We start from the raw sequence: 25,380 nt of genomic DNA, 5'->3' as shown, positions 1-25,380 counted from the left end.
GGGGACAAATCAACTTATTTGGGAAAAAGTGGTGGGGTCCCACCCGCAAATTATGCTTATGATTGAAAAAATTCTTTTCTGTATGTCTCTATTTTAACTGAAACACATTGATGTTGAAGGTTCTGTTCAAGATTATGCATTTGTGACCAACTATTTGGTTTTAGCTGTGGTTGCTGAATTGAAACATAAGTAAGTTTAGCAAATTAACCACCAGAAAAAGGTCTTTAAATCAAATGTAGAAAATCTTTTTCAAGATCATTTTTGTCTGCAGTAAGTGTTAGCATGTTGTTAAGGCTATCTGCCTTTTCAGATCATTAATGTTACTTTGTGGAAGAAATTCTAGATTTGTCTTTTTTTTAAATTGTGAATTCCTAACTGAACAATTATGCCTTAAATGCATGTAGATGATTTATAAATGAAATAAAATAATGAAGTTTGTCACATCGAATGCATCATTTTTGCTATACCAGACAGACAGACAGGATGTGTTGTTAATTAGAGTGTGACTGAGAAAATTGTTTTTGTGTCATTTAGTGGAAAAATGTGCGAATGTGTTTGAATCACTTCTTTAAAGTTAAGAGTTTCAAATCATTTTAAAAGTAGCTAAATTAAATTAACAGTAGGTGCTTTTTAGAAAAAAAGTAGTCAGAAATGTTGCTTAATGTAGAAGCAGAATCGCTCATTCTGCATCCCTGGAATAAGGAAGAAATAGGGAAGAAGAAAGGAGAAGTGCTTAATGGCACAACCTGAACTGTGTCTGGTGCTCTACATTGTTTTGAATGTTTTAGTAAACTAAGTCCCGTCCTCTATGAGGATACAACACAGATCTTATTAGATAATCAAACAGGGGTGCATTTCCCGAAACCATTGTTAGTCAACTATGGTCATTAGTCCCCATTTTGAATATCTGCTTAGGGTCCCCAAAATCCTAGGGCTGGCCATGTCTTTCCAGAAAATTGTATTAGAAAAATTTCATGCTGTCAAGTACAACAAATATTTTATAGGTAAAGTGAATGGGTGAACTTTTTAAACAACTCGTTTTGTCAGTGTAAAACAAACTATCACAGTTATGGAAAATTAAAAGTTACATTTAAAGCTTCAATCTCCTCCTGAAAGAAGTCCACTGGTGCCTCTGTGACTACTTCACTCAGACAAGCTGTCAATCACAGCTGTCAATCGTGACACCCACCCAGTTTTTACAGCATCAAATAACTAACTAAAACCCAACTTGAAAATACATAATCGTGATAAGAATTACCTAAAATGACAGAAAAAAAAAGAAAAAAAAAAAAAAAAAAAAGAAAAAAGTATTTGGTGTTGGATTTTTTTTTTTTTTTTTTTTTTTTTCATATAGAGGGCGGGGTTCATGACCTATACTGTAGACAGCCACCAGGGGGCGATCGAAATGATTTGGCTTCACTTTTGAGGACTTGTGTGGCAGACTTGGCAAAGACCGACTACAAAGCAAAGCCTTGCAGCACCAGAAGTCGAAAATACTTCTGCTATCATGGTCTTTCTGGTGATGCTGGTTAACCATCAATCCTGGTCTTTTACACATGGTTTTCAGTGTAAATGTCATAAAAAGTGAGAGTTCAAAGCACCAAGGATTAGAAAAGATTAAGAAAATGATTCTGCTGTTGTGACTTTCAGTGGAAAGTAACATGAGATGCTGTTCACACGTCAATACTATCACAGATATAAAATAGTGTGAACAGATCATGACGGGAAATAAAAGCAAAGTCAAATCACTACAGAGGCTAGTATCATTTTGCAAGCATTATGAAAGCATTTATTTGTTTTGCATGACATAGTGATCAAAGAAATACCCAGTGTTGTGCAAGTTACTTCCAAACTGTAATACATTATAGATTACTTGTTACTGTTATTTAAAAGTAATTATTTACCTTACAATATTACTGTTTCAGAATTGTAACGCGTACTCCTGTATTACTTTTGAGTTACTTTCACCAAAATAACTACAGAAGTAGAACTTAACATAATGTCACACAATACAAAGTTACACCAGCGAGAGGGAGATGAATGAAATAAATTGCTTAACAAATATATCAGAAGCTGTCATTTAGTCTTTATTTACAAACTTGGACACCACAGGCGGCTATTGACTGACCACGAACAGGTAATAGAACTTAGTTGTGGCATTTTTCATTCGTTAAAGTCCACTTTCTAATAAAAAATTTATGATAATTTACTCACCCCCATACCATCCAATGTGTCCATGTCCTTTTAGTGGACTTCAATTGGCCCCAAACGGTTGAAGGTCAAAATTACACTTTCAGTGCAGCTTCAAAGGGCTTTAAACTATACCAGACGAGGAATATGGGTCTAGAGAAACCATCGGTCATTTTCTTCAAAAAAAAAAGAAAAAAAAGAAAAGAAAATGTATATGCTTTACTCTATATAGACACAAATGATCGCATCACAAGTGCTTCCTTTAGACCACGATTCCGTATTCTTCAAAAAGCTTACGCTGAATGTCCTACACCTTCCCTATTAAGCTTACGGAAAAAAACAGAACTGGCGCCGCGTTCGTTCCGTAAGTTGAATAGGGAAGGTGTAGGACATTCAGCGTAAGCTTTTTGAAGAATACGGAATCGCGGTCTAAAGGAAGCACTTGGGATGCGATCATTTTTGAAGCGGCACTGAAACTGTAATTTTGACCTTCAACCGTTTGAGGCCAAATGAAGTCCACTATAAGGAGAATAACCCTGGAATGTTTTCATCAAAAACCTTAATTTCTTTTCGACTGAAAAAAGAAGGACATGGACATCTTGGATGACATGGGGGTGAGTAAATTATCAGGATATTTGAACTAATACTTTAAGGTCTCGCGGTCTTTCTTTTTTTTTTCTTTTTTTTTTTTTTTTTTTAACAATTAAATTTTGGGCTAAAAGTGTGTTGTAACGCAAGCGTTACTGAACATGTACCGAGTAAAATATTACTGAAAATTGATTAGTAATGCCTTACACTACTGCGTTACAGCAAAAAGTAATACATTTCTGTAATGCATTAGTTTTGTAACGCGTTACTCCCAACACTGGAAATAACAGAGACAGAGTTACTAACAGAAATCTGTTAATGTTATTCTATCATGCCACCTTCACATTTAGAGCAAGCTTAACTGTGTACAGCACAGTCAAAATGCTTAGTTGGGTTCAAAAACAATTAGCATGTGGATCAAATTGTAAGTTCCACTACAGTGCCTTGAGGGCCACACAACGATCAAAACACAGCGATAAACAACATTACACATTGCAAGCATCAAGCAAAATCTACTGTTTAACAAGCAAAAGAGAAGGATGGATAACAGGAAAGGAAGTGTGAGCCACCTATATAGTGGAAAATAAAGTCAAGTCAAGTCACCTTTATTTATATAGCGCTTTTTACAATGCAGATTGTGTCAAAGCAGCTTTACAGTGATAACTGGTATATAATTTTGGCTGCACAGCAGCTCTTAAAGAAAATGGTGTCAATGCAGGCAGATCAAAGCACTGTTGAATATCAAATGTCAAGTGTCCCCAAACTAAGCAAGCCAAAGGCGACAGCGGCAAGGAACCCAAACTCCAACAGTTGAAATCAGGTGGCAAACAGGTGTTAAAATGGAGAAAAAAACCTTGGGAGAAACCAGGCTTAGTCGGAGGGCCAGTTCTCCTCTGGTGAACAGTGCTTTGTTACGATTCAGGTAGCTATCATAAGTCCGATGGGATCGCAACATTCAAAGTATTTATTCCGGTTCCATCCAGTTGAGAATCACGCCGGTATGGACGGTTTGTTGAGGAACTGTGCCACCGGCTGTCGCAGGAAGGCATATAGCCTGTAGAGGAGATGTGAGTACTGTCTCAGGCTTCTGTCTCATGCTCAGCATGGAGATGTGATTTTTCTCCAGCATGCATCTCATCCTTTGCTCCATTTCCACTTCCTTTAATGGACTGTAAAAATAAAGGTAAGTAGAGAGAATCCTGAGAGCTGGAAAGAGAGAGATTCACAGAGTTAACCTGTTTCATAAAATATTTAATTGTACAAGCAGCAAATGAGCATTGCAGTTTCAGTGCTGGATGGTTATAAAGTATTTGGCGAAATAAAAATTCAGGTGCATGCACACATAAATTTGTGCACAAATGAAAAATGTTTTTGTCTTTGATTCTCTATTTTTATATTTATTAACAATTTAGTACTATTTACCGTTTTCTCTCTTTTTCTCACTTTGTTTTTTAGTGTGAATTATATTTTTTGCATTACTGCCAATTAATTTTTAAACATAATGTACAGCCAAAATTGTCTGGTTATTTGATTCTTTTTTTATTATTATTATGCATATTTTATTATAGATGACCATACTGTACTTTTTTCTTGCATTGCTGTTGTATTTGCACAGTTTTTAAAATGCTTCAATTTACTACTTTATCGGATCTGAATCGTGCAAGTAAAATTGCGTAATTTTCAATTCCATAAGAAACATTTTCATCTCATGCAGGAGTGAAGTGCATAAATTTCTTTGAAATATGCTGTGAATGCCATCAACATAGCTGAGGTAAATGTTTGACATGCTTTTCAGTAACATTAATATGGCCACTAGATGGTGGCAAACAACTGGTTCAGCTTTGTGGCTAAGAAGGTGGAAGGTGTGGTTATTATACAGCTTTGAGTTATTCTTTGGACAAAAGTCTTAAATATAAACTTAAATAGATAAATAAATAAAACAAACAAAGGGAATATATGGTAAAATAAAATTTATGACCCAAATAATGGTAAATGCTCCGTATTAAATAGGCTGTTCTAAAAAGTTTCAGACCTTACGAAAAATAAGTTTATTCAAGTTTGCTAATTCTATTAAAATAAAAATAAGAAAGTATACTTTCAGTCTACTTCATGTACTTCTCAGAAATATACTTAAAATTGCACTAAAGTATACTTGACTTATACTGACAGAAAAGTCTAAGTATATTTGTAATCTTTTGATCAGATATACTTAAGAGTATAATTAAGTAAGGGTGTTTTCACACTTGGTCCTTTTCAGGGGTCTGAGCGCGGTTTGTGTAATTTTTGGCCCATATGTGAACACTCCAAACGATCTCAGAGCCCTTAAAAACAAACCGAACTGAGGACGTGTGTCCAAAACTGAATTATCTGTTGAGCCTTATTGCGTTTAAAGTGTCACTCTAGGTTCACATAAACAGTATCTGGGAAAGAAATCGTGTATGTTTATCAGTATATTGGATCCATGCTTTACTGTAGTTCTTAAAGTGACAGCCTCATTAATAAAACAATCAGTAGAATCAGTATACGTTTTATTCATACAGTGAAGAATATGCAGTTTTATTTTTTAATTTGATTATTCGATTTCTTACTTGAATGCTTTTAGGTAGGCTATACCTACTGTAGGCCTACATCAGGGGTATCAAACTCATTTTAGGTTGAGGGCCGGATAGGAAAAAATGTAACCATGTGCGGGCCGAATTACCTTTTTAAACCTTAGTGCGCTGACAGTTACATTTAATATTAACCCAACAAACTACAAATTAATTTGCAAGAAAACTAGAAAAACACACTGCTCTTTGAAATTTGTTTTTTTATTTTTTTTATTTGCATTTGTTTTTACAGCGAAAAGACTTTATTACATTTTTATTTAATAATACTTTTATTTAATAAAAGTATTATTTTTATTTACTTTTTATTTACTTTTATTAAATATTACTTTTATTTAATATTTTTTATTAGTGATGCACCGATTTTGATTTTTCATGGCCAAGTCCAAATTTGCCGATTCTGTAGCATGAGCAGTTGTTTTTGATTTAAATTTGATTATATAATTTCAATATTTACAGCAAAAACAGCATGGTCTGACTATAGTTTTGTGAAATTATGCTACATAAGACACCTGCACAAAACAAAAATTGCAGATGGACTCAATGAAAATGCAAACTCACTCTCTGTCAGTAGGTGGCGCTTATGGAACAGCAGCGATATAGCGTTTCCTTGGTTACCGCTGTACACTAAGCAGCGCTGCGCTTGAAAACAAAACTTTATACGGAGATAAAGAGGAAAAGAAAATGCCTTCGAAACTTTTCTGTCAGTTCTCTTCAGAGATACATTTTTATAAACCTCAATATTTATATTTTTCTTTCTATATTTCGCGAACAGTGAGCTTGTGCCTGGTACAGTGTTTTTCCTCTGCTGGCGCATCTATGTTCTCCTCTTTGCGTCCATATTCAGCGTTTGCCTGCTTTAACGTCCTCTTTACAGACTTCGTAATATTTCCACACAAATGACAGTCTGGGAAATGATTGCAAAGCAGTTTGCTTGAAAGTCCAGAAAAGAGATTGGCCAAAATAAAACTAAAAACCGTTCGGATTTATGGCTAGTACCATACATCTCTTTTTTTTTTTATTATTATTATTGTTGTTCAATTCATTCCCCGGGCCGGATTGGACACCTTTGTGGGCCGTATTCGGCCCGTGGGCCGTATGTTTGACACCCCTGGGCTTCATGGAAAATTTAAAGCAGTTTATTTAATTTGCATCTTTCTTTTAATGTATTTGTCCTTGTTTTTTCTATGCTGATGTTGCCTTCTGCAATAATAATAATAATAATAATAATAATAATAATAAAAACATTATTCAAGGAAAACAATTCAAAATAAATGTCATTTACAAATATGGATGTGTGATCTAGTGCAAGAATACGGATATAAATATTGCTACATTTATATTTTTGCGCAAAAGATAAACAACTTAAGCTCATTCAAGAGCATTTGTAGCAATGTCGTTTTACAAAATAATAATAATAATAATCTTTACAAACAAATTTCTTGGTTAGTGAGGCACATACAATGTAAGTTAATTGGGATCAAATTTTGAAGGCCATAAGGTCAGCCATCAAACACTGATCCAAAAAGCAACAGTATGAACACAAAGAGGTCTGAGACCACATTCCTACTTAAGTGGACCAAAAAAGGATCTGAGACCGCTTTCAGGGACAGTGTGAACGTAAAGAGAACTGGGTCCCTGGTTCTTCTGAAATAGTACAGAATTTCTGGATCAAAACACAGGCGAAGAAGAAGCAGAAACAAGTGATAGAAGACTGCTTACGCAAATGTAAAATAACACAATCATCAAACATTAAACAGCATCAAAACTGCCTAATGTTACTGAATGAAATGTCGACCCAGGATGAGTTATAGGACTGTGAACATTTGGGGGTATTGATGGACGGCATCTACTTCATCTATGTTTTGATCATCGTTCTGAATCCGATCCGGATGTAGTCTTTGATAAAAATGCAATTTTCAAAGCTTTTTGTTAAAAATGTAGGTTTTTAATTTATTTATAGGCTAGTTGCAGTACAAACGAAAAACTTACGAAAGTTGTTTATTCAAAGTTTACTACTGTTACACTTAAAGTAGGCTATACTTAAAAGTATAATACACTAAGGGTACGTTTACACGACAACGATATGCTTAAAACGGAGAAGTTTTTCCTTTGAGTTTTCCGCGTACAGACGACACCATTGTAAAAATGATCCCCATTCACATGGATCCACGAAAACGACTAAAAATGCTGTATTCTGCTGGCAGGACATTAGATGGCGATGAAACACTAAAGACTGAACATGTAATGCGCATTACGCATGTGCACGACGTCATCGTTTTCACAGATTCGCGTTTTTGTTTACACGGAGACGGTTTACTTTGAAACCTGTTTTCAGTCTCCCAAAACGCCGTTGTCATGTAAATGAACGGCCAAAATGCATCAAAAGTTTTACGTTTTTAGTTGAAACTGGTCTCCGTGTAAACAACAAAAACGCGAATCTGTGAAAACGATGACATCGTGCGTAATGCGTATTACATGTTCAGTCTATAGTGTTTCATCGCCATCTAATGGCCTGCCAGCAGAATACAGCGTTTTTAGTCATTTTCACGGTTTCGTATGAATGGAGATCGTTTTGACAATGGTGTCATCTGTACGCAGGAAAGCTCAAAGGAAAAATTTCTCCGCTTTAAGCATATCGTTGTAGTTTAAACGTACCCTAAAAGTGGGCCAATTTAGTCCCAAGTAGTACTGAAACAGTACACTTACAAGTATAATTCTAGTACATTGATATTAGTATACTTACTACATAAAGTTTACTTAAAAATATACTTGAACTTTGCTTAAGTATACTTACTAAAATGAAATTGAAGTATACTTATTTTTTTGTAAGGGAGTGTTCACATGCTGAGTCTTTTATTTCCTGTGGTTGCACATTTCCTTGTGTCTTGATGAAACAGATTGCATTTGCGAAATGCTGAAGCACATTAGGTCATCTGTCTTTACATGTCTCAGAATGTAGTTTCCACTCCCAGTTTGTACATCAGAGAATCAGAGTGGAAACAGAGTTTCTACAGCAGGAGGCCCTCAGTAATTTGGTTCTGTTAAAATGGGACTAAATTTGATGGAAGTTTGGGTACCAGTTTTACTTCTAGTTTCCTCAGCTGCAAGTAAGTTTGCCTTTTTGTTATTTGTTGTTTGTTTAGTTAATGACACAAAGAATGTGTATGTGCTGCAAACATTTTTTTAAATTACTTTCTGCATTTGATTACTTTTTCACTTGTTTCAACACATCTGAGAGGCTGTTAAATGGAACTTGAAAGAAAAAATTCTAAAGAGTAGAAAGAAAAGAAACTATGTAACAGTATGTGTATGAGATTAATGATATTGTTTCTTCAGGCTCTAACATTTGCACTTCCAGAGGAGTGAGTACCTGTAAAGAATGTCTGTCGATCCATCCAACCTGTGCTTGGTGCTCTCAAGAGGTACAGTAATAAACACAATTTCATCCACATGCATAAATAAACACACCCGCGTAGACACTCAAAGGCTGTTTGAAATGTCTCGCTCTGATTGTTATCAGTATGTGTGTGTCTGTTAGATCTTTGGAAAGGGAGGGTCAGGAATATCCCGGTGTGATCTCAAAGACCATCTCATTCAGTCTGGTTGTGGCGTGAAGTTTATTGAGTTTCCAGTTAGCAGTATGAGGACCCTAGAGGATGTACCTCTGAGTGACAAGGCAGGGGGTTCAGCCAGCGATATCACTCAGATCCAACCCCAAAAAATCCACCTAACCCTCAGGCCAGGTATGCTATTTCAACAAAACAAACATAATGTGTGTTTATAGATACATACTCCCTGTATATATTAACTCACTGCAATCCAATTACATATTTCTCATTGCATAGTTTATGGTAAATTCCCCATCTTTTCTTTTCTTTTGGCATTAAAGGGTTAGTTCACCCAAAAATGAAATTTCTGTCATTAATTACTCACCCTCATGTCGTTCCACATCCATAAGACCTTCGTTCATCTTCAGAACACAAATTATGATATTTTTGATAAAATCCGATGGTTCAGTGAGGCCTCCATTGAGAGCAAGATAATTAGTTTGATACGCGATTCAAACCACTTATTCGAAACAAAAGATTCGTAAAGCTTTGAAGCTTCATGAAGCACTATTTTGAAATCGCCTGTTTCTAGATATTGTTGAATAAAGTCGTTATTTTGTTTTTTTTGGTGCACAAAAAGTATTCTCGGTTGAACCACTGTAGTCACATGGACTGTTTTAAATATGTCTTTAGTAGCTTTCTGGGCATTGAAAGTGTTAATTATCTTGCTCTCAATAGAGGCCTCACTGAGCCATCGGATTTTATGAAAAAATATCTTCATTTGTGTTCTAAAGATGAACGAAGGTCTTATGGGTGTGAAACAACATGAGGGTGAGTAATTAATGATAGAATTTTCATTTTTGGGTGAACTAACCTTTTAAGTATATTTCTTGAGCTAGTAAAAGGGCCCCAAACACATAGTGCTCTCAAAAAATCCATGTCCATTTAATGGATTTTTTGAGAGCACAATCTGTTTGGGGCCTGAGGGACACCAAGACCCTTTTACTAGCTCAAGAAATTTCCTGCTATTAGGAAACAGAAGTCTTACCCCTGGTTTCACAGACAAGGCTTAAGCTAGTCCCAGACTAAAATGCATGTTTGAGCTGTTTTAACTGAAAGCAACTTGCACTGAAATATCTTAAAATAAGTCAGTGCCATTGTTTTGTCTCAAGATGCACAACAGTAATGTTTTTTTCTAGAGTACGTTTATAAAAAAATACTTAAATGTCCTAATCAAACTAAGGCCTAATCCTGGCTTAATCTAAGCCCTGTCTGTGAAACTGGGCCTTTGTCTTTAAATTTAGATAGTTCTAACTTTTACTTCCCTCCCATTTCTTTAAGATGATTCAAAGCAATTCACAGTCAAAGTGAAGCAAGTATCTGATTACCCAGTTGACCTGTACTACCTGATGGACATGACCAATACCATGAAGGACGACCTGCAGAAGCTTTATGCACTTGGCAATGATCTGGCCACTGCCTTACGTCGCGTCACCAGTAATCTGCGCATGGGATTCGGAGCTTTTGTAGACAAACCGCTCTCACCTTATATGTACATTAACTCTGAAGAAATCATCAGGAATCCTTGCTATAAGTAAGCTCAAGTTCATTTCACATTGGCCAATAGAGAAGCAAATGACATTTGGATCAAGTGGCTAAGTTTATTGATTTCTGTCTCCTTGTTGTGTTTGGATTGGTGTAGGTCTAACGAAGTCTGCCCACCGCAATTCGGCTACCGTAATGTACTGTCTCTAACGGAGCAAGTAGAGCGGTTCACAGAAGAAGTGAAGAAACAGAAAGTGTCCAGAAACAGAGATTCTCCTGAGGGAGGATTTGATGCTATCATGCAAGCAGTAGTATGCAAGGTGACACAAAATGCACACACAAAGAAAAACTGACAATATTCATTATTTACACAATAAGGACACTAGTGGAAAAAATATTTAAAAATAAATCTGAGTACAGTTGTTCTGTTTGTAGTCCCAAAGCCTAAAGAAAAGCATTTTGAGCTACATTTTGATTATTTGTTAAGAAAAAAGGACATACAACATAAACCTTATGCATCAGGGAACATTAGCGGTCAGTCTACAAATTAAACAACTCGATGATATCCTCTTACTCTCAAATTTTCTCTTAGTTTGTGTCTAATCCATTTCATCTGTTCTCTTTACCATTCTGTATGACCTTCTTTCTCTTTCTACCAGGAGAAGATTGGATGGAGGCCTGATGCATCTCATTTGCTGATCTTCACAACTGATGACAGAAGTCATTTGGCTTTGGATGCAAAGCTGGCCGGAATCGTTCAGCCCCATGATGGAGAGTGCTACATCAATAACAACAATGAATATGACAAGTCCACTATACTGGTCAGCCAACACACACACACACACACACATATATATATATATATATATATATATACATACATACAGGTGCTGGTCATATAATTAGAATATCATCAGAAAGTTGATTTTCACTAATTCGATTCAAAAAGTGAAACTTGTATATTATATTCATTCATTACACACAGACTGATATATTTCAAATGTTTATTTCTTTTAATTTTGATGATTATAACTGACAACTAAGGAAAATCCCAAATTCAGTATCTCAGAAAATTAGAATATTACTTAAGACCAATACAAAGAAAGGATTTTTAGAAATCTTGGCCAACTGAAAAGTATGAACACGAAAAGTATGAGCATGTACAGCACTCAATACTTAGTTGGGGCTCCTTTTGCCTGAATTACTGTAGCAATGCGGCGTGGCATGGAGTCGATCAGTCTGTGGCACTGCTCAGGTGTTATAAGAGCCCAGGTTGCTCTGATAGTGGCCTTCAGCTCTTCTGCATTGTTGGGTCTGGCATATCGCATCTTCCTCTTCACAGTACCCCATAGATTTTCTATGAGGTTAAGGTCAGGCGAGTTTGCTGGCCAATTAAGAACAGGGATACCATGGTCCTTAAACCAGGTACTGGTAGCTTTGGCACTGTGTGCAGGTGCCAAGTCCTGTTGGAAAATGAAATCTGCATCTCCATAAAGTTGGTCAGCAGCAGGAAGCATGAAGTGCTCTAAAACTTCCTGGTATACAGGCTGCGTTTACCTTGGACCTCAGAAAACACAGTGGACCAACACCAGCAGATGACATGGCACCCCAAACCATCACTGACTGTGGAAACTTTACACTGGACCTCAAGCAACGTGGATTGTGTGCCTCTCTTCCTCCAGACTCTGGGACTGTGATTTCCAAAGGAAATGCAAAATTGACTTTCATCAGAGAACATAAATTTGAACCACTCAGCAGCAGTCCAGTCCTTTTTGTCTTTAGCCCAGGCGAGACGCTTCTGACGCTGTCTGTTGTTCAAGAGTGGCTTGACACAAGGAATGCGACAGCTAAAACCCATGTCTTGCATACGTCTGTGCGTAGTGGTTCTTGAAGCACTGACTCCAGCTGCAGTCCACTCTTTGTGAATCTCCCCCACATTTTTGAATGGGTTTTGTTTCACAATCCTCTCCAGGGTGTGGTTATTCCTATTGCTTGTACACTTTTTTCTACCACATCTTTTCCTTCCCTTCGCCTCTCTATTAATGTGCTTGGACACAGAGCTCTGTGAACAGCCAGCCTCTTTTGCAATGACCTCTTGTGTCTTGCCCTCCTTGTGCAAGGTGTCAATGGTCATCTTTTGGACAACTGTCAAGTCAGCAGTCTTCCCCATGATTGTGTAGCCTACAGAACTAGACTGAGAGACCATTTAAAGGCCTTTGCAGGTGTTTTGAGTTAATTAGCTGATTAGAGTGTGGCACCAGGTGTCTTCAATATTGAACCTTTTCACAATATTCTAATTTTCTGAGATACTGAATTTGGGATTTTCTTTAGTTGTCAGTTATAATCATCAAAATTAAAAGAAATAAACATTTGAAATATATCAGTCTGTGTGTAATGAATGAATATAATATACAAGTTTCACTTTTTGAATGGAATTAGTGAAATTAATCAACATTTTGATGATATTCTAATTATATGACCAGCACCTGTATATGTATATATATATATATATATATATATATAAACATTTCAAAAATGAAACAGATTAATCAATTTATCAGCAAGGATGAATCAAATCGATCAAAAGTGACAGTAAAGACCAGTAGTAAAGGCAAAAGTTATGTATTTCAAATAAATGCTGTTCTTTTGAGCTTTCTATTCATCAGAAAAAACTGAAACCACGAAACGATTAAGCAGCACAACTGTTCAACATTGATAATAATAATAATAAATACTAAGTAAGCAAAGCTTTGTTTATATAGCACCTTTAAAAACAGTGTTTACAAAGTACCTTTACAGAATAGAAATACACAAAGAGACAAGAAAACATGCATTCACATATACAAATAAGATAATTCACTGAATAGAAATAAGATATATACATATCTTATAAAATGAAAAATGAATACAGACAAAAAATCACATAGTAGAAATGAGATGATAAAATCAACAATAAAATGAGTCAAGAAAAGGCCTAATGGTTTTTGAGATACTTTTTAAAAGTGCACAGTGATATTAAGATAATATTAAGAAGTGTTTCTTGAGTATCAAATCATCATATTGTGATTTCTGAAGGATCATGTGACACTGAAAACTGGAGTAATGATGCTGAAAATTCAGCTTTGATCACAGCAATTTGAAAATTCCTTTGAAAACATTTGAAAATATTTGAAAATATATTAAAATATTTGATCAAGTAATGCAGCCTCAAAAACATAAAAAATATCTTACTGACTGCAAACCTTTGAAACTATATACACTATATTTAGTTTTTATGTGTATTTGTAGGACTATCCTTCACTTGGCATGATCACGGACAAGATATCTGAGAATAACATCAACCTCATCTTTGCTGTAACCAGCAATACAATTCCACTATATCGAGTGAGTTTCTATATTTTTGTCAAACATATGCGTACAACACGTTTGTGCATAACATGCGCACATTTACAAACACATTAATGGGAATTTTTTATGTTTCCTGCATTCTCACAGAATTACAGCGAGCTGATTCCTGGCTCTGCGGTTGGAATGCTCTCCGAAGACTCTGGAAATGTTGTGCAACTCATTCTGGATGCATATGCGGTAATCACTTTGGCAGGAATTAATACAGCCTCCGATTTGTGAGAACTTGTTAGTTATGAGAACTTTGTGTTCTGTTTTGCTTTGATTTTTTTATGTGTTCTTTGATATATTTAAGTGTTTCAACAAATTAACCAGATTTTAGCTTTGCAAATACATAGTGTCCACAGTCAGTGTTCTCTGATTGTATTACAAAAATTCATCGTATATGTGCATAAAGTATACATACTTTAATTTCAGTTGTAGTAGGTGGTATGCCACTCTGAACTCTGTCTTGTATTTTACCATTACAAGCCAGTAGGACTTAAACTCAAATAAAGGGAGAAGTCAGAGAGGTTGACCTTTGATCTATGTGCTATTTGTCTTTGTAGAAGATCAGGTCTAAGGTTGAGCTGGAGCTGTTGGGTGTGCCAGATGAGTTATCTCTATTCGTCAACGCAACATGCCTGGATGGACAGGTCATTGCAGGTGTCCGGTCCTGCGGCGGACTCAAAATCGGCGATACGGTCAGCACCCGATGCACTCAATTAGATAGTTAGCAACTATATGGTTTGTGTACCTGTCAAAATCACTCTGTGAGGTTCAATTTAAACACTATTCTTTCTGTAATAAAGGAATATATTCACATTTGAGAGATGCTTTTATCAAAAGTGACTGATATTGCATTCAAGCCAGATGTTTTAGCAGTTCATGCATTCTCTGGGAATCAAACCCATCACACTCTACAGTTTAAGCTATAGGAATATGCTCTTTATCTTACTCTCCCATAGGTTTCATTCAACATTGAGGCAAAACTTCACGGCTGTCCCAAAGAGAAGAGTCAGACCTTCATTCTGAAGCCAACGGGCTTTAAAGACAGCCTTCAGGTCACTGTGGACTTTGCTTGTGAATGTGGCTGTCAGCAGTCCTCCGAGCCCGCTAGCCCATCCTGTCACCACGGCAATGGAACGCTGGAGTGCGGCGTGTGCCTGTGCGATCCGGGCCGACTGGGCTCTCGATGTGAGTGCTCCGAGGGCGAATATAATCCCAGCCAACAAGACAGCTGTAGCCCTAACCCAGAGACGCCGGTCTGTAGCGGACGCGGAGACTGTGTGTGCGGCCAATGTGCCTGTCGCTCGAGTGATTTTGGGAAGGTTTGGGGGCCGTACTGTGAATGTGACGACTTCAGCTGCCTCCGTTCCAAAGGACAGCTGTGTTCAGGTAAGGTTGGACACAATGGCCTTGACTCATTGTATCTGGAAAAAAATAAATAAATACATATAGCATTGCGTGTTTGTAAAGGATTACACAGCTTTTCGCTCTTGCCTCATCGCAGAGACAGTGTTTCACCATATTAGGTCAAAATTTGATCCACATTAGGAAGGGCGACTCAGCCTGACTTAGATATGCTGGATTTGTTAGATGTTGTGGAATGATGATCTTCAGTTTTGCATGTCTGTGCACATTACCTGCTTAGAGTGCCAGCAGCCTGTCACATGATTTAGGTTGCTCACATCATATTCTCTCTTCAGTTAAACATTGAGTTAAAAGCATTAAATAATGTATTGGTCGGAAATATGATACTTTGAGTAGCATGTGTGATAGGTATTGTTAGGTAAACACTTTTTAGTTTTTTTAATAGTTTGATTAGACAATAGCTCAATAGCTTAGAGTTGGTATATGGGTGTTTGAACTACATGAAGAATAAGAGTCAGCAAGTATAGCCTCTGGGCATAAATGAAAATATATACGTGCCAGTAGACACGCGCACACACACACACACACACACACACACACACACACACACACACACACATGTTTTATGGGGACTTTCCAAAGACATACAAAACAATAGCACTGACATATTTTAAGGTATGCCAGTGCAAGTTGCTTTCATTTAAAACAGCTCAAACATGCATTTAATCTGGGACTAGCATAAGTCTTGTCTGTGAAAATGCGGATAAATGTTTTAGTTTAATGCTTTGTTGCATCAATAACACTATGTCGGTATTACGTAACACCATGTTGTATATAGTCAGAATTATTTAATCAGAATTCACACACTTCCTGTGGTTTAATTTATAATATATTCATTTACATGCACTAACTGTTCAAAAGTTTGGGGTCAAGATTTTCTTTAAAGAAATACTTTTATTCAGCATGGAATTGTGAATAAAATCAAAAGTGAATCAAAAATCAAAATCAAAAGTGACAGTAGAGACATTTATAATATTACAGAAAACTTTATTTCAAATAAATGCTGTTCTTTTCAACTTTCTATTCATCAAAGGATCACAGTGTCACAGTTTCAACAAAAATATTAAGCAGCACAACTGTTTCCAACATTGATCAAACAGTTTTTTTTTAGTTTTTTTTTTTACAATTGCTAGGACACATTTCTCAATACTTAGGTCACTTCCTTTTAACTCTTGACACAGTGAGCACAACAGCAGAGTATGAGGGATAAACTGTGGATCATTTATCATTGCTTTGGCACAAAATACATTTAATGATGACATCTTTCAAATTAAATGAATTTTAGTTAGACACAAAAACCACCAAAACTCTATGTACCTACTTGCCAATTTGCACGTTTACATGCTCTTTTCAAAACTGTTAAAGGGTTAGTTCACCCAAAAATGAAATTTCTGTCATTAATTACTCACCCTCATGTTATTCCACACCCGTAAGACCTTCGTTCATCTTCAGAACACAAATTAAGATATTTTTGATAAAATCCGATTGCTCAGTGAGGCCTCCACTGACAGCAAGATAATTAACACTTTCAGATGCCCAGAAAGTTACTAAAGACATATTTAAAACAGTTCATGTGACTACAGTGGTTCAACCTTAATATTATAAAGCGACGAGAATACTTTTTGTGTGCCAAAAATAACGACTTCATTCAACAATATCTAGTGATGGCTGATTTCAAAGCACTGCTTCATGAAGCTTCAAAGCTTTATGAATGTGTTGTTTCGAATCAGTGGTTCAGAGCGTGTATCAAACTGCCAAAGACACGTGAACTATTGAAATTTCGAAACACTTATGACGTAACGAAGCCTCGTTTACTGAAATCACGTGACTTAGGTGCTCTGAACCACTGATTCGAAACAAAAGATTCGTAAACTAACCCTTTAAACTTGTTAAAAAATAATTTAAGTTAAAAATAATTTAAGTTAAAAATAATACAAAACATAATACAAAAATTCATAAGACAGAAATTTGCTTTCTACAGTAATGCCATATTGAAATATATTCTGAATCTAAAAAATCAAATACTATCAAAACAATTAGATTTAACTGAACACCTACACAGGTGTTAGTCTTTCAGTTTCATTCAAAAGGGGAAAACAGGAATAATTGTACACTGCACTGTAAACATGGACTGTGGTGAATTCTAAAGAGTAGAGTGTCCTTGTTCGTAAAGATATTTACAAAAGAAAAAATTGTATATTGCTACCTGTTGTTAGGGTTTTTTTATGGTATAGAATCATAGAGACTATGTTTATGATACTTGTCTATAATTTTTTTGGAGTTTTGCATCTGTAGTCACTATGAACAGTTGGTGAATCGCAAAAGCTGCTTGTAGATTCTTCAGAATTTCTACTTTTATGTTTAAAGGAACACTCCACTTTTTTGAAAATAGGCTCATTTTCCAGCTCCCCTAGAGTTAAACAGTTGAGTTTTACCGTTTTCGAATCCATTCAGCAGATCTCCGGATCTGGCGGTACCACTTTTAGCATAGCTTAGCATAGTTCATTGAATCTGATTAGACCGTTAGCATCTCGTTAAAAAATGACCAAAGAGTTTCAATATTTTTCCTATTTAAAACTTGACTCTTCTGTAGTTACATCGTGTACTAAGACCGAAGGAAAATTAAAAGTTGTGATTTTCTAGGCCGATATGGTTAGGAACTACACTCTCATTCCGGCGTAATAATCAAGGAACTTTGCTGCCGTACCATGGGTGCAGCAGGTGCAATGATATTACTCAGTGTCTGTGACCCCCTGCTTGCACAGGGAGCATGCCTTTTGTGACATTTGTGAGAGAGGCTGCGTAATATCATTGTGCCTGCTGCAGCCATGGTACGGCAGCAAAGTTCCTTGATTATTACGCCGGAATGACAGTATAGTTCCTAGTCATATCGGCCTAGAAAATCGCAACTTTTAATTTTCCTTCGCTCTTAGTACACGATGTAACTACAGAAGAGTCAAGTTTTAAATAGGAAAAATATTGAAAACTCTTTGGTCATTTTTTAACGAGATGCTAACGGTCTAATCAGATTCAATGAACTATGCTAAGCTATGCTAAAAGTGGTACCGCCAGACCCGGAGATTGGCTGAATGGATTCGAAAACGGTAAAACTCAACTGTTTAACTCTAGGGGAGTTGGTAAATGAGCCTATTTTCAAAAAAAGTGGAGTGTTCCTATAATTGAAAAAATAATCGCTGATATTCATTTTCAGAATTTTCATTTTGGGTGAATTGTTCCTTTAAGGAAAAACTTCACAATCACCTTCAGCAATGTCCTGAGATTATTTTCCTATGAATCCATGAATCTTTTTTGTTGGCTCTGTTAGGTAATGGTGAGTGCAACTGTGGGTCTTGTCACTGTAGTTCTGGATGGTCCGGCGAGAGCTGTGACTGTTCGACCCGCACAGAGACCTGTATGGGGGGTGGAGAAATGCTCTGTAGTGGGCGTGGCCACTGCATGTGTGGCGTCTGTGAGTGCACTCAGCCAGGAGCTTATGGATCGACCTGTGAGAAATGTCCCACCTGCCCAGATGCCTGCACCATCAAAAAGTGAGTGAGGATAACGTTCAGATGTTAGAAGAATCACAGAACATGATGAAACTTATCTGGAGTGACATCTCAACCAGTATATATATATTGTGACTTAAAGGGTAGGGTGAAAGTTTAGAATATTTTTACGTAAAAATCAATAGACCATGGTATATCTTTATTTAGGTAGCTTAATGTTTGTGTGTGCTTTTTTCTCTTTACTTAACTGTTTAAAGTGGATTTCTGTGTGCATCTGCAGGGAGTGTGTGGAGTGTAAACACTATAAGAGAGGGGATCTGTTTGAGAAGAACTGCAATCACGTCTGCAGAGATGAGATTGTGCTGATGGATGAGCTGGGTAATCTCTACCTCCAACCAATCCACAATACATTCTTCCCAACTGCAGTAGCCTATATAAATCCACTTTTAAAGTATATACTAAGATTTTTTAAAAATGATTTTGAAAGAAGTCTTTTCTACTGTACTTACCAAAGCTGCATTTATTTGATTAAAAATATAGTAATATTGTGAAATATTATTAAAATTTAAAACAACTGTTTTCTATTTTACACAGACAAAGTATCTAAATCTAGTTTTATAGTATATAACTGCAATATTTTGATTTCTGTTAATAATGCCATTATTTACCTCAGCCTTATTTGGCTATACGTGACTTGACCTTGAGTTTTTCATGCAGTATATTTTGTTCAGTTGTTGTTCTTGCTGATTTATTAATCATCTGTTCTCTCCAGTCTTTCATGAGAAGAACGCAGTGAACTGCAGCTACAAGGATGAGGATGACTGTGTTCAGAACTTCCAGTATTATGAAGATGCCAGTGGAAAATCCTTTCTCTATCTTGTTAAAGAACCAGGTGAGAGGAGAAAAGGGGCAGAGAGAGACAATATGTGACATGTAGCTGTCAAACATTGCTCATGCTAATAAACTCTCTGTGCCTCTGTGAGAGATGGGTAAATACTGGCTGTACCTCTCCTACTGTCACAGATTCTGTCACTGAGTCTGAAATCGAATACTTCCCTACTAGTATGCGAAAAACAGTTCTCCAAAAGAGTAGTATGTCCGTAAAGTAAACAGTAGGCGAAAAGTCCCTGGATGACCTACTACTTCTGCTGAGATTCTGAAGTGCACATTCGATGGATGCTTTAGTATCCCATGAGGCCATGGGAGAGGATTTATAAATGGCAGTTGAGCGACGCAACTGATGCTGGTAGTTCACGTGACAGTAACAACATGCCGAATGTATTGCGTGCCAATTTATTCAAATTCAAATGTAGTACCTACACAGACAGTATGCGATTTCAGACGCAGTTTCTGTGATTCTTTTTAAGGACTCTTATTTTGAGTATTTTCAGTTCCCTTTGTTTCCTGTGTTTCCTTTGTTGTCATAGTTACTGATTTGGTTTCCCTCATTATTGATTATGCTCACCTGTGTCTTGTTTGGTTCCTCATTTGGCCTTCTGTATGTATACCCCTCAGTTTCAGTTGGGTTTTGTCTGTTCTTGTTGCATTATCATGTGATTTTCTGTTTCTTTTGCATTTAATGTAAAGAATGTACATTAAATGCAATTAGAGAATAAGAATAAGTCTTGTCATTACTGATTTATTTTCATAGACTGTCCGAAAGGTCCTGATGTCTTGGTGGTTGTCCTATCGGTCACTGGTGCGATCCTGCTGCTGGGTTTGGCTGCGATTTTTGTGTGGAAGCTCCTGATCACCATTCACGACCGTCATGAATTTGCCAAGTTTGAGGAAGAGAAAGCCAAGGCTAAGTGGGAAGCGGTGAGACACGCATTCAGACTATTTTTTTTGTATAGTGCAAAACCAATCATATCCTGTTAAGTGTTATCAGCGTCTTGCACTAATGTTACTTCCTCTCAGACCTTCCAGCATGCTCCAGTCTAGCCATGTTTAGTCTCAGACAAAATAACACCTTCGCCTAAGAAAAGGTTCTATAGGGTTCTGTCAGGCGCTCCATATATAGAACCTTTTAGAGGTTCCCATCATGGGATCATTTAATGGCTTTAGTTTTAACAAATCAATTTTTCTTTTGTTCTTTTTTAACTTTAATTTTTATGAATTAAACAGCTCATATACATACTGTATCAGTATAAAAAAAATTAAATAACCGTAAAACATGAAAGTTATGCGACCATGTGACATTTCTCCTTATATAGAACCTTTTTGGCTTAAAGAGCTCTTTTAAAACTGTGTTATTTATCATATAGAAGAACCCCATTGAACCTTTTTTATAAGACTGTAGAATCATAGGTGTGTAATATGATTTTGATGGTAACTTTACAATATGGTCCCATTGGAAAATGCATTAACATGCATTAACATTATGAAACTCTCTCACTTGTCTTTAAGGCTAATAATCCGCTCTACAAAGGAGCCACCAGCACCTTCCAAAATGTAGCATATCGTGGCAGTTAAGAAACCACAACTGCTTCTGTCAAGAACAACTACTGATCATCTCTACAACACATCTCAGCCAGTCACCGCTGGTTTCGCCTAGGCTTGTGGCTATTTAGAACTGTGGTGATACTGCAGAATCTACCAAAACATGTTTATTATTATTATTATTAGATTATTAAAATGGTACCATTCAGAAGTTTGTGGTCATTATGATATTTTTTTAATTCAGCATGGATGCATTTTAGCAACGTTCTATTTATCAAGAATAGAATAAAAAAATTTATCATGGTTTAAAAAAAAAAAAAAAAAAATTCAAATTTGATAATAAGAAGACCTTTCTTGAGCACCAAATCATCATATTAGAATGATTTCTAATGAATTATGTGGCACTGAAAACTGAAGTAATGATCCTGAAACAGTCATTTTAAATGATAATAATATTTTACTATATATATATTTATTTTCCTGTGTTTTTGATCAAACAATTGCAGCCTTGGTGAGCAGAAGAGACTAATCTTACAGACCCAAAACTTTTGAACAGTAGTGTTTATCTTGGCCAATGAAACAATGTTTTGACTGACTTTTTCCTCCATTGTAATGTAAATATTGTGATAAGAATATGTTTTAATCTTATATGAACGGTTCTGTGTGTATAAAACAGGATTAAGCACTCTGGAGTGACAATTATAGTTACAGTGTGAACATGTTCAGTGTAACCTCAATTGCAATTTTTAATGATTCAACGGTCCAAAGTCGTTTTTTTCACTTATACCACAGTTACCTCAATGGTGTTATTTTGTTAATAATAAATATTGTTATATATGCTAAACAAACAGTTGTTTTGTTATTAATTATGCAATATATGACAATGCTATAATGCTGTTGTGGGATTGGTGTGACTTTAAGTTTACACCACAACGATGCACTAAAAACGGAAACGCTTTTCCTTTATGTTTTTTGAGTACAGACGACAGTGTTGTCAAAACAATCCCTTTTTCAAAAATTTGTTTTCAGTCCCCCAAACGCTTAATTTTTTAAGCATGCATTCTCAAGATGTCGTTTTATTTTTAAAGGTGTGTAGCTTTTTCTGGTGTTAAAAGACTTATTTGTAATTCCTTTATTATACAGAAACAACAATATCAGGTTATTTACTGTATTAAAACTATTCACTATTTGTCTAAGCATCCCAAACATAGTCGGTGACATTACTGTCTGTTTGGTTGATCAGGGGCAGACTGGGAATGTGTCTGAGGGTACGTTTAAACAACAACGATATGCTTAAAACGGAGAAGTTTTTCCTTTTGATTTTTCCGCGTACAAGATGACAACATTGTCAAAACGATCCCCATTCACATGAATCCGTGAAAATGATTAAAAACGCTGTGTTCTGCTGGCAGGCCATTAGATGACGATGAAACACTAGGCCAAAACGCATAAAAAGAAAATGGTGTCGTGTAAACAGCCCCTAAAACCAGTCTGAAAACAGTCATTATTTTTGCAGTTCGATTTGGTAGCACTTTTGGTAGAGGAATTAACACAGGTCCACTCTAATAAAATAATAAGTGCAGTGTCACTTTGTATGTAAACATTTTTTTTTTGTCATCTTCTGAATATTAATTTCAGTATGTTCCAAATTTTAAGATGCTCAGTATGTTGTTGTTGTTGTTGTTTTTTTTTGTTGTTTTTTGGTCAGGTTAAAGTACGGTTTGCATCAGTGTTAATGCATTGTAGGGTGAATTCACCAAGTACAACATATTCCTGGATCAGCCTTATTCCTGGAACTACATTCCAACCAACCAATCATATTTGAGGGACAGGTTTAGGTGCTTCTACATCAGGGTTATTCACCTATCATTTCCTTCTGATTTTAGGAATAAGTTAGGATTTAGGTTTAGTAGGACTAATGCTGCCTTCACATGCTCTTGGAATTATCGTAAATACGAGTTTCCTATGTAAAATTGCACATGAACGCCTTCCCATTTCAAAACTTGAATGCGATGAGCTCATAAACACGACTTCAGAAGAGGGAATTGTCAAATTTCGGATAGCACGTGAAGGCGCATAAGTTTTCGGACAGGAATTTTGTTCCAGGACCAACAAAATATATTGATCCAGGAATATGTCTTATTGGCAAAATCACGAGTGTAACAGAGGCCAGACACCACATCTGACACAACATAATTTTAGAGAACTGGACTGGTTTGCCATTTACGGTTCTCTGTCTACAACAAATAGTTTTCAAATAAATCCCTTTTATGATGAAACAGGTATGTAAAATGCTCTCTTAAAGTAACACACACACAGTTTGCCATTTAGAATCCTTTGATCCTTTAAACAGGAGGTAATAAATGCAGTTTTATCCACATACACAAACAAACACACCTGCAAATGACTCACAGGAAATGTACTTTTGTAAGACACTACTGTGTTTGGACAATAAAATGGCTTTAGTCACAATTTTATTATTCACTTCCTCACTTCAATACAGCTTCACTTTATTTGCACTGTTTGTATTCATTTGTTGTATTTTAAACTACTTTTCAAATGACGGTTTATCTATTTTTTGTGATTATGGTAGACATCTATAATTCCTGTTTGTCTATTATCTAAAATTTTAGAGCAAATAAAAAACTTAAATTCCTCACACAAAACTCTTGAGTCTTTGCTTTTTTGTTCTGTTTTGAGCTGCAAAGTGTGAATTACATCTCACTTTATGGAAAGCAGCTGTTTGAACATTCTCCTAAAAATATCCATTTGTGTTCCACAGAAGAAAGTCGTTTTTGGGAGAACTGTGCATTTAATATTACAGCATTGCTAAAACAATATTTTCTGTGAAGCACAATGCATTTTACTAGCAGGAAATATTCATCAGATTGTACTTTCACACAAATCAGCACAGAAAATGTGAAAAAAGTCTTCATATTCTGTGTGAACATAAAGGATGTAAGATACCGTAGATCCTCAAGATGGGCGTAACCGTGCATGAGGAAACAATAGTGCACACTTCCTCTGTGACTTGTACAAACAGGCGGTGGGAAAAAGGATTTAAAAATGAACCAAATTACATCTTGTGAAACTCAAACCACCAAATTACAGCAAGGCTGGTTTCTTCGAGAAATCACACCTGTTCCTGCACCCAGCTGTAAATCTCAGCTGGTTATATTTGTCAAAACATTTGAGTTATTATGACTTTGTTCTACAGGTGGAATTCAGTTATTATTATGATCATTTTTTAATGCAGTGCTATGTAATTGCTTACTTTAGGTCTAAAGCGGTTGGCCTTATTTAAAGCTCTTATTTAAAGGGTTAGTTCACACAAAAATGAAATTCTGTCATTAATTACTCACCCTTATGTCGTTCCACACCTGTAAGACAACACAAATTAAGATATTTTTTAATGAAATCCAAGAGCTTTCTGTCCCTCCATAGACAGCCTACGCAACTACCACTTTTAAGCCCCAGAAAGATAAGGCATCATTAAAGTAATCCATGTGACTCCAGTGGTTTAACGTCAATTTTATGAAGCGACGCGAATGCCGTGTTTCCACTTTATTTACAAAATATTAATCTCTGATGCACGTTCACACAACAAAGTCTGCTCTTGTGTCAACACGTATGCGTCGTGATATGTCGGAGATTTGTGTTCTGAAGATGAACGAAAATCTTGCGGGTTTGGAATGACATGAGGGTGAGTAATTAATGACAGAAATTTCATTTTTGGGTGAACTAACCCTTTAACATTCATAATAATAACTGTTCTTTCACTTCTTTTTTTAAATTAGTTTGTTTTATTTAACTCTTTTTCAGGCAGATAACAGATTATCCTGCAATTATCCTACAGGCCTTTAAATAGAGAAAGAAAAACAGACCAGTTTTAGAACATAAAATATGAAAGTCACTTATGTATTACTACACTAATTCACATTATAATAAAATGAAGATGCCTTAAAAGATTTTAATGAAAATCCCTACACTGTCACTGTTAACCCTCATGCACTGTTCGATTCAACACAATTACCCAAAAATCACACTATGATAAAAAGCATACAAGCAGGTATAAATAATTAACTTTTAATATCAATACTTTTCAAACAAAGAATAAATATCTGAATTTATGATTTA

The 25,380-nt window shown here is 36.0% G+C and overlaps 1 protein-coding gene across 1 annotated transcript; it reads left to right on the top strand.

Moving 5' to 3' along the window:
* The first annotated feature begins 8,259 nt into the window (after positions 1–8,259).
* Positions 8,260–22,091, top strand: itgb3a (integrin beta 3a). Its single transcript, XM_051888539.1, has 15 exons — positions 8,260–8,494; positions 8,724–8,809; positions 8,926–9,130; positions 10,277–10,529; positions 10,638–10,800; positions 11,140–11,301; positions 13,769–13,864; positions 13,976–14,065; positions 14,434–14,568; positions 14,833–15,262; positions 18,624–18,846; positions 19,085–19,182; positions 19,577–19,696; positions 20,456–20,622; positions 21,211–22,091. Exons 1-15 carry the CDS (start codon positions 8,434–8,436, stop codon positions 21,274–21,276), a joined length of 2,355 nt encoding a protein of 784 aa, XP_051744499.1. The 5' UTR covers positions 8,260–8,433; the 3' UTR covers positions 21,277–22,091.
* Positions 22,092–25,380: the final 3,289 nt, after the last annotated feature.

Source organism: Ctenopharyngodon idella, chromosome 3, assembly GCF_019924925.1.
Source record: "Ctenopharyngodon idella isolate HZGC_01 chromosome 3, HZGC01, whole genome shotgun sequence".
Classification (NCBI taxonomy): domain Eukaryota; kingdom Metazoa; phylum Chordata; class Actinopteri; order Cypriniformes; family Xenocyprididae; genus Ctenopharyngodon; species Ctenopharyngodon idella.
Note: the sequence above shows the minus strand (reverse complement) of the source record. Positions and strands in the feature narration are given on the sequence as shown.

What these genes read in the sequence shown, in the direction of transcription:
- itgb3a (XM_051888539.1), top strand. Translation starts at nt 8,434, where the DNA reads ATGGGACTAAATTTGATGGAAGTTTGGGTACCAGTTTTACTTCTAGTT. An exon ending in CCACCTAACCCTCAGGCCAG is followed by an intron (nt 9,131 to 10,276) that starts GTATGCTATTTC and finishes CATTTCTTTAAG; the next exon opens with ATGATTCAAAGCAATTCACA. An exon ending in GACTCAAAATCGGCGATACG is followed by an intron (nt 14,569 to 14,832) that starts GTCAGCACCCGA and finishes ACTCTCCCATAG; the next exon opens with GTTTCATTCAACATTGAGGC.